At 46.9% G+C, this 12,490-nt stretch overlaps 1 protein-coding gene across 6 annotated transcripts in view; it reads left to right on the forward strand.

The window, feature by feature from the left end:
* The window catches only part of luzp1 (leucine zipper protein 1), a 178,625-nt gene extending 166,604 nt beyond the window's left edge, over positions 1-12,021 (forward strand). For 5 of the 6 annotated variants that reach the window (XM_073028398.1, XM_073028395.1, XM_073028397.1 and 2 more), the window contains one exon: positions 2,330-12,021. In XM_073028398.1, the coding sequence (XP_072884499.1) occupies positions 2,330-2,368 (39 nt within the window). In that variant the 3' untranslated portion in view covers positions 2,369-12,021. The remainder of the gene's footprint in view (positions 1-2,329) is intronic. The other variant, XR_012096208.1, reaches the window with a different exon arrangement.
* The last annotated feature ends 469 nt before the right edge of the window (positions 12,022-12,490 follow it).

A 12,490-nucleotide genomic window follows, 5' to 3' on the forward strand; every position in this document is an offset into this window, starting at 1 on the left:
TTTCACTAGTGTATCTGCCTCCACCACTGACTCAGGCAGTGCATTCCACGCACCAACCACTCTCTGAGTGAAAAACCTTCCTCTAATATCCCCCTTGAACTTTCCTCCCCTTACCTTAAAGCCATGTCCTCTTGTATTGAGCAGTGGTGCCCTGGGGAAGAGGTGCTGGCTGTCCACTCTATCTATTCCTCTTAATGTCTTGTATACCTCTATCATGTCTCCTCTCATCCTCCTTCTCTCCAGAGAGTAAAGTCCTAGCTCCCTTAATCTCTGATCATAATCCATACTCTCTAAACCAGGCAGCATCCTGGTAAATCTTCTCTGTACCCTTTCCAATGCCTCCACATCCTTCCTATAGTGATGCAACCAGAACTGGACACAGTACTCCAAGTATGGCTTAACCAGAGTTTTATAGAGTTGCATCATTACCCCGCCACCAAACTTCATGTCATCTGCAAAGTTACTATCCCATCCCTCCACATCCTCAGCTACGGTATTATGCAAAAGTCTTAAAGACGTATGTATAGCTAGGGTGCCTAAGACTTTTGCATATTACTGTATTTGTCAACGTGGAGCGGAGAACAATTTTATAAATATGGCGGGAGCAAAGGATGCTGGGAATAGTGGGGGTGAAGTGCTGCAAGAGGGGTGAGGGACAGGTGGCATGGAAGGAGGGCCAGGGACTGGGGGTGGGACACGGATGCAAACACACCCGGCCCTGAGACACCAGACAAGGTCAGTTGATTCCGAACAATTGGTTTATTGATCATTGCAGAATGTCTCTCTGGTGCTTCCCTCTCCCTCCCCTCTCCCTGCCCCCCTTCCCTCTCTCAGTCCACAATAGAGACCCGTATCAGAATCAGGTTTATCATCACTCACATACGTCATGAAATTAGTTTTTGTTTTGGCAGCAGTACAGTGCAATACACAAAATCACTACAATACCCTAGCTATACATGTGTGCCTGGGACATTCGCACTGTACTGTAAGACATTCATAAAAATTACAAGAACAGGGGTCCCAGAAAATTCAAAAATCTGAGGTGCAAAGTGACTTGGGAGTCCTCGTGCATATTAAAGTTTCATTTGCAGGTTGAGTTAGTGGTGGGGAAGGCAAATGCGATGTTGACTTTCATTTTGTGGGGATTAGAATATAAAAGCAAAGCTGTAATGTTGCAGCTTTATGAAGCACTGGTGAGGCCTCACTTGGAGTATTGTGAGCAGTTTTGGGCCCCTTATCTTGGAAAGGATGTGCTGACATTGGAGAGGGTTCAAAGGAGGTTCACGGAAAATTATTCCGAGATCGGAATGTTTATCGTACGAGTTGTGTTTGATGGCTCTGGGCCTATACTCGCTGGAATTCAGAAGAATGAGGGGGGTTTCATTGAAGTCCATCGAATATTGAAAGGCTTCGATGCAGTGGATGTGGAGAGGATGTTTCTTACGGTGGGGGAGTCTAAAACCCAAGGACAGCCTCAGAATAGGGCGACATCCATTTAGAATGGAGAAGAGGAAGAATATTTTTAGTCAGAGAGTGGTGAATCTGTGGAATTCATTGCGACAGGCATCTGTGAAGGCCAAGTCACTGGGTATATTTAAGATAGAGATTGATAGGTTTATGGTTAGTCAGGGCATGAAGGGTTATAGGGAGAAGGAAGGAGATTGGGGCCGAGAGGAAAATGGATCAGCCATGATGAAGGTGGAGCAGACGATGGGCCAAATGGCGTAATTCTACTCCTGTATCTTATGGTTATGAAATACCCAGTAATTAATTGTTTTATTGAATATAAGACATAAATTATCCAAATAATAAACGTACCACAACCTGTGCTTTCAAACATTTTAGAGCTCCAACATATTTACATTGTCAGTGTTTCAAGTCACAACACCATAACAAATTGTAACAATAAACACAGAATGGAAGTCGGTAGCTCATTGTTAATAAACCGCCAGCCCACTGAATGCCGGTGCCATCTAGTCAAAATATTTTACTTTTGCCATTGTGCCTATTAGTTGTTTTGACTGCCTGATTTTGTTGTGAGTTGTGGTTTGTGTTTACTTGACGTGAAGAGTTCTATATTCTGACTTTTGTTGGTAAGTAATCTTTCAAAAGAAAAATCGCCGTCTAATAATAATTTTTGAATTTAAAAAATTGTTAGAACAGACCAAAAAAACGACCAAAAAAAAGCATTTAAAATGCCACATGGTTTTCCGGTCTTGTAAAAGTTTCCTGCTCGGAGCAATGGTTGGTCCGTGCTGGTGCAAAGAAAAATTGAAGGGAATGTTGATTACATCTTGCATACTAACGCTGATTCCTTTTGACTTTTCAGGGTATCCTCTCCCAGATAAAGATGACCTCGAGACGGTGAAGCTTCTGATACCGATTTTCAAAATCGCACTGCAGTTTTTTTTTTATGTCGATAAGGCACTGCACAAGCTTCTGCAGTATAGGGTTCATTTTCATCCTGTATACTCTGTGAATCATATTACACCTATATTTTTCTAGAGACGATCGTGTTCAGAAGAAATTCTAACAGCTGCTCGCAGTAGACAGTGAAAACAATCGCAATTATTCAACTCAGGGGAAGGAGAGGTGCCCCCCCCTTCCGCTGGCACAGAATGAGCCAAAGACAGAGACTGTGATGAATTCACCGTGCCTTTGTGCAGAAGGACACTTCAATCTGTGCCATTCGTTCTGGGAGAGGGGAAAAATCAGGAAATCCAGATAGTTGCAATAGAGGCAAGTTCAAAGCTAGTGCAGTCATTATTAGTTACTTCCCTAGGTGAAAGCTGTACAAATCTGCAAATCTTATTTGAAAGTCTGAAGAAGCTCAGTAAGTATAAAATTTCCAGTGTATATCAGTGTTCTGGATAAGCAGCCAGTGTGTGTATATAATTGTTCTTTGTACTTGGTGAAAGTTTTCTTTTAACAGAGGAAAAAAAAAAGATTTTAAAAAGTTTTTTTTTTAAAAGAAAAAGAACTAGGAGTGACTCGGTAAATGAGAATATGCAAGAGAACCCCAGTCGCCAGTTTGTTGCACGTATGTCACGGGAGGAAGTTGGAATGGCTTCTGGCAAGAATCCTGAAGCTATCAGGGATTCAGGCACTCCACGTTGTTCGTAGCACCTGAAATATTTCTGTTCCTCTCATTCCCGAGGATATTGTTGCTTCTGCTTTCATGTGTCGTCCTTACAGTGAGCTAATTGAATACAGAGCCTCGCCACTTTGCATCTGAAGGTAACCATTTGTCATCTAACTTTCTCCTTCCTGGTCATTCCTTAGTCCAGCTGCATCAAACTCAGTGCTCTTTCCCAGTATTGTACATTGTTACGTATGCCCCGCTCCTGTGCAGGAGATGGGAAAGGTAGGGCATCACGTAGTAAGGCTTAACCTCGCTTAAACCGTGTTCAGCACTGAACAGCCTGAAATCGCAGTGCGATTTGCTGAGGAAAGAGAAGCTGTGAATATCAGGGAGTACAGATAAAGCACCAAGTGGCAAATACTTCAGGCGTCTGTTAAATCCACTGTAGCACTTGTGTAACACATGCAAGATGCTGGAGGAACTCAGCAGGTCAGGCAGAGCCCTCCCCCACCCATCCTCCCTACTGCAGCACAGACTACCAACAACAGCTCTCCAGAGTCCTCTGTACCGGCCAGTCTCTCACGCTGTCACCCGTCTTCCTGGGGTTATTTTTTCCTCTTCCTCTCCCAGGGATGAGGTCTTTGGAGCTCCTGCTGGTGTTTCTGTAGCTCTGGGGTTTTCTGGGATGGGGGTCGCTGGTCCCATGCCCAACCCTCCTTTTGTGGCCGGGCTTGGAACCATCCGCGGTGGAGTTTGGACGAGAGGTTTCAGCCCAAAATGTTGGATGTTTATTCCCCTCCCCTTCTGAGTTGCCCTGGATTTCCAGCATCTGCAGAGCCTCGTGTTTATGATTCATAGCACTCGTGTCTTCTTCTGTCATTATTCCGTTAATTCCCCATTTTCTCCTAATTCCCTTTGATTGTGACACACCTGGTTGTCATCTAGACCTGCAGCATAAATTTCCCGGCTTTGCATCCACTCATCGCCAGATCGTTGTATCAGCCAGTGTGGTCATTCAAGTTCCCGGCCGCTTAGGATTGTGTTTTCTAAGTTTTATGTCAGTACCGAGGTTTACCTGTGTAACTCTGTCTCTCCGTGTCAAAATAAGTATTGCCTACCATTTGTCTTTCCATTTGCCGTTCCGTACCAAGATAAGTATTGCCTGCCACCTGTCTCCTGTTTGCTGTTCAGCTCCCACCACACTCACACCCTCGTCTGCATCCTATCTCTATCTCGGTGCCTGTTCCTCCTCCGGCTGGGAGGAGGCACGGTCTAGACAAGGACCGGCACTGGATAAGCATTGTGCTTCCAGCTCCCTCTTGATAAAGCACACCAAAACAAGAGGCTGGTGTAAATGTGGCATCCGTTTAACCCCAGCAACCTGAGTTTCTCACTTCAGTGTTCCAAGTAGCAAGGCAAAAAGGTGTACTTCCAAGCAATTATGCTGCTAATATCTCTCCCCCCCCCCCCCCCAGGATAAGGCTTCAGTCCACCACTTTATGCAACTCATCCAAAATCCGTACCCCGGGTTTGGATTTGAACCGGGGGAGCGAGTTGGTCACGGTGGCTGCAGAACCAGGCTGTTCGAAGTAGGCCAGGGGTCCCCAACCTGGGGTCTGTAGACATCTGGATTCTTGCCCTCCCTCTCGAGAATAACCTGCACCCGATCTGAGATGTCCCGGACCCCGGCACCAGGGAAGCAACATACCATCCGAGACTCCCGATCTTCCCCACAAAATCTCCTATCCGCCCCCCCTGACTATAGAATCCCCTATCACTACCGCTCTCTTCTCTTCCCTCCTCCCCTTCCTAGTCGAGGGTCCAACCTCAGTGCCAGAGACAGGACCACTGCAACTTGTTCCTGGTAGGTCATCCCCACCAACAGTATCCAAAACGGTATACTTATTAAGGAGATTGAGAGGGGATCTGATTGAAACATACAAGATTATTAAGGGATTGGACAAGATAGAGGCAGGAAATATGTTCCTGGGAGAGTCCAGTACCAGAGGGCATGGTTTGAGAATAAAGGGTAGGTCATTTAGTACAGAGTTAAGGAAAAACTTCTTCTCCCAGAGAGTTGTGGGGGTCTGGAATGCACTGCCTCGGAAGGTAGTGGAGGCCAATTCTCTGGATGCTTTCAAGAAGGAGCTAGATAGGTATCTTATGGATAGAGGAATCAAGGGATATGGGGACAAGGCAGGAACCGGGTATTGATAGTAGATGATCAGCCATGATCTCAAAATGGTGGTGCAGGCTCGAAGGGCCGAATGGTCTACTTCTGCACCTATTGTCTATTGTCTATTAATGGTAGGGGTCCATGACATTAAAAAAAGGGTTGGGGATCCCTGCCTCAGCAGGTCATCTATCAATGGTTAATATCAGAGAATGTACACAGTGTAAAACCTGAAATTGTTACTCTTTGCAGACATCCATGAAACAGAAAACCCCAAAGAATGAATGACCCGTAGCCTCCTACTTCAGCAAAAGCATCAGCCTCCCCCCATCCACCCACCATGCTAGCAATAGCAAGCCCCCAGAGACCATGATTTAGAGTCTATTTAAAAACTACTGTCCATCTCAACAGGCCCTCTCTCTCACTAACGTGGGGGGACAGAGATGTTGCTCCTGCCACATGAACACATTGCTCAGCTCTTATTTCTCCCTGTCTCTCGGCCACTTGCACTGAAAGGACAGAAGGTGAAAAGTTATTTCATTCTTGAAAACTTTCAGTGTAAAGTTGACCCGGTTTAATATTTGACCTTCCTTTTGACCTTTCTTACTCAAGCAATGATTATCCATGATTAGTTAACCGAGGAGTTCTTTCCTTTCTTGCTAAAGCATTAAATGAGAGCCCCCCCCCAAAAATGTAATTATTTGATTTTTAAAATGTACTTTAAATTTGACTGCACCCTTTCCAGAGAGAAATAAATGGGTTAGGATAGGATCGGTGTAAAAATAGGTGCTCGGCTTGCAGAGAATTGATGGGCTGAAGTACCTGTCCCATGCTTTATTGCTTGATGACGCTCCACTAGGATGACCGCATTGAAGATTTTCCTTTTAAACAGCTTTCTGCTCCATCCGGCGGTGAGCTGGCACACGGCAGCCTTGTGGGAAATGAGGGATGAACTAGGGGGTGGGCAAAGGTGAAAGAAAATCGCACTGGGTTCCAGTTCCACCTGGAGGCTACGACTTCTAATGGAAAGCACGTAATTCTAAAGCCCACGTCTTACGCAGAGAGGTTAGAGAGACTGGGCTTGTACGCGCTTGAATTAAGGAGATTGAGAAGGGGATCTGATTGAAACATATAAGATTATTAAGGGATTGGACAAGATAGAGGCAGGAAATATGTTCCAGATGCTGGGAGAGTCCAGTACCAGAGGGCATGGTTTGAGAATAAGGGGTAGGTCATTTAGGACAGAGTTAAGGAAAAACTTCTTCTCCCAGAGAGTTGTGGGGGTCTGGAATGCACTGCCTCGGAAGGCAGTGGAGGCCAATTCTCTGGATGCTTTCAAGAAGGAGCTAGATAGGTATCTTATGGATAGGGGAATCAAGGGATATGGGGACAAGGCAAGAACCGGGTATTGACAGTAGATGATCAGCCATGATCTTAAAATGGTGGTGCAGGCTCGAAGGGCCGAATGGTCTACTTCTGCACCTATTGTCTATTGTTCCTGAATACCCTCCTTCAGCTAGCGCAAAGATTTGCCAGTATTCCCACTACTGATGCCAGATTCGTACCTAATATCTACAGAATAGTACACAAATTAAGTCATAGAGAATGACAGCACAAGAACAGACCCTTCGACCTATCTGACACTGGAGTCCCACTGACTCGCACCTGGGCCAGAGTCCGCCATACCCCTCCCACCCACGTACATATACGACGCAATTGAAGCCGCATCCACCACTTCTGCTCACTTGCGCCATCGATGAGTGCAGAGGTTCCCCTTAAGTCACCTTTCGCACATAACCCGAGGCCTCTAGTTGTAGTCCCTTCCATCCTCAGTGGCACGGTGGCGTGGTGGTTAGCAGTACCGGTGACGCAGGTTCAATTCCCGCTGCGGCCTCTATGGAGTCTGTGCGATCTCCCCGTGACTGCGTGGGTTTCCTCCCAGAATACAAACCCTTACCGGTTGGTAGGTTAATCGGTCATTGTAAATTGTTCTGTGATTAGGCTAGGGTTAAATTGAGGGCAGCTGGGAGGTGCGGCTCGAAGGGCCTGTTCTGCACTTTATCGCATTAAATATTATAAAACACACAGGGAGTTCTGCAGATGCTGGAAATCTTGAGCAACACACACACACAAAATGCAGGAGGAACTCGGTCAGCCGTTCAGACGACACATGTTTCTTGTCCCTTAGCTCCCAGTGGAGCAGAAGCCTGTGATGATCTCCCATCTTCATCATCCAAAGTCAACAGCATAGCTGGAATCCAAAGCTTCTGCAATCCACTGGTTCACCAGAGCCCTGCTGGGTGGCCTTACCCGTTCCCACCTCTCACAACGGGGTCATAGGGTGGGACTTCGGGAGGGGAACAAATGGTCGACGTCTCTGGACCGAGACCCTTCATCTGATCTGGAAAGTAATGGTGCAGAGGTCAGAATGAGGAGGTGGGAGTACAAGCTGTTGGGTGATTGGTGAAACCAGGTGAGGGAAGGGCAGTGGGTGGGGGTGGCAGAGTTGAAGTAAGAAGCTGGGACCCCGATAGGTGGTAAAGGTGAAGGGCTAGGTGTCCGTGGTTCAGCCTCTCGTAAATTAGCCATCTTAATCACTCATACACAGCTCTTTATCCCAGCTCACTTCCCCCCACCTTCGAATCATCCCTTGCAATATTATCCTTCTGATTCTGCTAACATGAAATTACAGCTATGCTCCAGTGTCATTTTAGAGAAAGAGGATCAAATCTGTAAGTATATCCTGCAATAACAGACATGGTAGCTGCCTTGAGCAATGGTTCCAACCCATTCTCTGCTGAGTTAATGAGTTGGATCCACTAGATAGGTCTGCTTGACACAATAATGCTGATTATGATTAAAGCCCCACATAAAAAAATTCATGGGAAATAGAAAATTGAAAACTACAGCACAGAAACAGGCCCTTCGGCCCATCTCATCCATGCCAAACCATCTAAACTGCCAACACCCATTGACCCGTACCCAGACAGTCTCCCCCCCCCCCCCCCCCCGGCCATCTACATACCTATCCAAACTTCCTTGAACATTGAAATCACATCCACCACTTGCACTGCATTTCCAGCCTCTGAGTGAAGCCTTGCCTCAGGTTTCCCTTTCAACGCCTCACTTTCCATCTTTCCAGCCTCCGAGTGAAGCCTTGCCTCAGGTTTCCCTTTCAACGCCTCACTTTCCATCTTTCCAGCCTCCGAGTGAAGCCTTCCCTCAGGTTTCCCTTTCAACGCCTCACTTTCCATCTTTCCAGCCTCCGAGTGAAGCCTTGCCTCAGGTTTCCCTTTCAACGCCTCACTTTCCATCCTTACGCCATCAAGTGCCTGGCAGATTTTGCACATTAAGAACAGCCGACGTTTTCCTCATGGTAGTTTTTATCGTTGGGTGGGGGGGGGGGGGCGTGAGTAAGTGCACAACGTCCTGTGCGCCACAGCTCACCTGTAGTCCCGAGGGGGAGGAGCTCAGCCAGTCAGGCAACATCTATGGAGAGAAATAAACAGTCGATGTTTTAGCCCCAGAGCCGAGGTCCTGATGGAATGTCTCGGCCTGAAACCTACCTATCTGCTGCCCGTTACGCCGCTGGCGTTTAGGGTAGTAATGAAGGTCCTCCCATCTCTGGCTTCCTTCATCGTGTCAGTAGCTCAGTTTTCACTCCTGTCAGTCATGCAAGTCTTGGCTGGAGACTCAGGAATACCGCCGCACTCGGGTGTAGAAGGATTCTCCATTGCTGTTTCCGTAACAATTTTGTTTGACCAGTCAGGGTTGTTGGCCTGAACTGAACCCCCAAACTTGGAGGACCGGTGGACCACTCTTAGTCTGACCTCTACCCTTTGACCTGTTTGACATGCGTGACCCTACCAAGAGCCAATGCAGAAGGCCCTAACTCCAGCCAGCATAGCTCTCCGGGTTATTGAGGCACGCAAGCCTCCAAACCCCACGACAAGGTTGTCCTCCACTTGGAGGGCAGCCGCAAGCAGTCACTGTTTATTTCCCGCCACAGATGCTGCCTGACCTGAAGAATCCTTCCACGATCTTATGTGCATCACCAAGAATCTTCCACACTTTCAACTTCCACCACGGAGAAGTGCCAAAGCCTCAGGGTCTAGAAAGGGCAGACCACTGTGTTAATTCAACAGGAAACAGCGTAGGCTGAGATATTGACAGTACCTCTCAAACGTCACCCCTTCGCTGACGATTGGAAGCTAGAAAGTGCCCCAGAACACTGGGGGGGGGGCAGAGGTTAAAACTTAATCCAGAAGGTCTGAGTCAAATCGGTACTTCATGCCCTTCATTATCTGTGCCCTACAGGACTACTCACATCAATCGAAAAGTACATCCGCATCCTTCATTTGGGAACCTGTCAAATTACACGTGTGCCAAGCGAGAAATGTTTTTTTCTTCAGGCAGTCGGGTTGACTTGCGAACATGGCCTTGTTTAAAGCTACAAGTGTGATACTACTGGTGGAACCTATCAATTTGCCAAGCTCAATATACCCCTTTACATTTTGAATACGAACTTGCTTGTCCCATTAGTTCGTAGCTTTGGAAAGAGACCCGCCCTCTTGAGAGCCTTTTGCCTTCCTGATTTTGCTCCGATAGGACTTGAGGCTTTTTGTTGGGGTCTTTGCAGGATAACTAGAAGTGGATGGGAAGTACTGGCAATGAGTCACACAGCTCTCCTATACAAATGAGGAGAAACTTCTTCTCCCAGAGAGTTGTGGGGGTCTGGAATGCACTGCCTCGGAGGGTAGTGGAGGCCAATTCTCTGGATGCTTTCAAGAAGGAGCTAGATAGGTATCTTATGGATAGGGGAATCAAGGGATATGGGGACAAGGCAGGAACTGGGTATTGATAGTAGATGATCAGCCATGATCTCAAAATGGCGGTGCAGGCTCGAAGGGCCGAATGGTCTACTTCTGCACCTATTGTCTATAAACTCGTCTTTGCTGAGAGGGATGAGTGTGACAGCTCTTTGTCACGCTCTCCAACCAGTATCCAACTCCATTACAGTCAACTGAACGTCAGGAGCGGATTGCAATTACTGGCTGACACTCTTGCTCCTGCTGAGCAAATTTTGAACTTCTCCCTTAAGTCATTTGCTTTTCAATCAATCCACGCGCTTGGGCCCTCTCTCCGGTTCAACCTGCTCTTGAGCTTCTGCCCTTTGCCTCTTCGCGAAAGCTTCAAGATCCCTCAAGCATTCTTCCCGGTGGCCAAACATTTCAATTCCCATTCCGATGTGTCGATCCATGGCTTCCTCTTGCGTTAAGATGAGGCCACCCTCAGGGTGGAGGAGTAAGACCTTATAGTCCGTCTGGGTACCCTCCAACCTGATGGCATGGGTATCGATTTTTCCTCCTGGTGAATAAACCCCCCTCCCCTTCCTCTATTTCCCACCCTGATCTTTTACCTCTTCTCACCTGCCTATTACTGCTCCTCCTCCCTTTCTCCTATTGTCCACTCTCCTCTCCTACCAGATTCTTCCTTCTCCAGCCCTTGACCTTTCCCACCCACCTGTCTTCACCTATCACCTTCCAGCTATCCTCCTTCCCCTCCTCCAACCATTTTTTTTCATTCCGGCATCTTCCCTCTTCCTTCTCAGCCCAATATGTCGACTGTCTACTCTTTACCATGGATGCTGCCTGGCCTGCTGAGCTCCCCCAGCGTTTGGTATGCCCTGTCCGTATCATAGTCCACTCCTCCAGACCTCAGTGACTCGAGTCCCTCAGCAGACGATCACAGCTTCCTAGCTTCCCTCCCCGACTTAGAATCGATGTCACTGGTGGCCTCGGTTTTTCTGAGTTCAGTTACGTTGAATGGAATTCTCTGATGAGATCCACCCAACGCTTTTGCAGTAAAAAGGGCCAAAGAATCCGTGCTGGAGATGACTTAGGAGGCGTGCAGTATCCTCAGGGTTGGGATTCGGGCCACACAGTGCCGCACTAATGCAGTACCCCGCTGGAGTGACAACTCGGGGCAGAGTCTAAAGACTTTGTGGAAGGCGCGATTCAGTGTCAATAGTTCGGGTGCGTTTCTCGCACTTCAGGTGCACCCCCCTCCCCCCGCAGTGCTGCCAAGTTCGCTCCTGTAGAATAAAACTTGCACAACGCTCGTTCCTGTGAGCCACATTTACAGAGTCATTATAAAATGTACCATTATATATCAAAACAATATTTTAAGAGGAAATTACGATAGCATTACAGCCTTAATTCACATAGGCCTGATATTACACCGCTCCCTCTTCCTGCTTGCCTCCGCCATCCATTTTAGTTCACGAATTAATAGGTCTTGCTAAACGGATTTATCCGCTCCACGGCAGACGCGGTGTAATCCCGGAGCAAACTAGGACTGGTACTTCAACGGCGTTCACCCTCAGCGAAGCTTCCGCCTGTTAATTGCCTAGACGCACATAGCCACCGATTGGCTTGATGTAAAGGATTTTTTTTTAAGCAGCAGTTTTAATAGATTTTTTTTTAAAAATGCAAGTGTAACAAAAGGATATGTAACAAAGTAGTTTCAAGAACATTATTTATTTGGTAAAATGCATTCTAAGGTATTTTAAACAGCTTGCAATATCAAAACTGCACCGGTCTATTCTGCAACACTGCAAGAGCTTCAGTCAGAAGGTAGAAAGCCGCTTATCGGTTGTGTTCAACGCATGTTTATCTGATTTTCCCCTTCTGTGGAGATTTCTGCATGTATTGCTCCTGAATTTAAACTGTCCGCTGAACAATTAAAATATATATATTAATCATAAGGTGTGGTGTGCTTACTTCCCGGTCCAATAATTGCACAATGGTTAGCGTACGGTCAATGGTGGGTGGAGGGACATAATATAAGGCATGTGATGGGAGATTGTGATGGGGGGGGCGGTTGAAGGGTGTGTACAATGTGGGAATATGTTGGCATGTGGGAATATATTGGGAAAGAATGATTTTATTTAAGAATCAAGTTCACTATCACCGGCATTTGTCATGAAATTTGTTAACTTAGCAGCAGCCTCGGAAGGTAGTGGAGGCCAATTCTCTGGATGCTTTCAAGAAGGAGCTAGATAGGTATCTTATGGATAGGGGAATCAAGGGGTATGGGGACAAGGCAGGAACCGGGTATTGATAGTATATGATCAGCCATGATCTCAAAATGGCGGTGCAGGCTCGAAGGGCCGAATGGTCTACTTCTGCACCTATTGTCTATTGCAATACATAATATAGTAAAAAATCTGTGAA

Source organism: Hemitrygon akajei, chromosome 24 (genome assembly GCF_048418815.1).
Source record: "Hemitrygon akajei chromosome 24, sHemAka1.3, whole genome shotgun sequence".
Lineage (NCBI taxonomy): Eukaryota > Metazoa > Chordata > Chondrichthyes > Myliobatiformes > Dasyatidae > Hemitrygon > Hemitrygon akajei.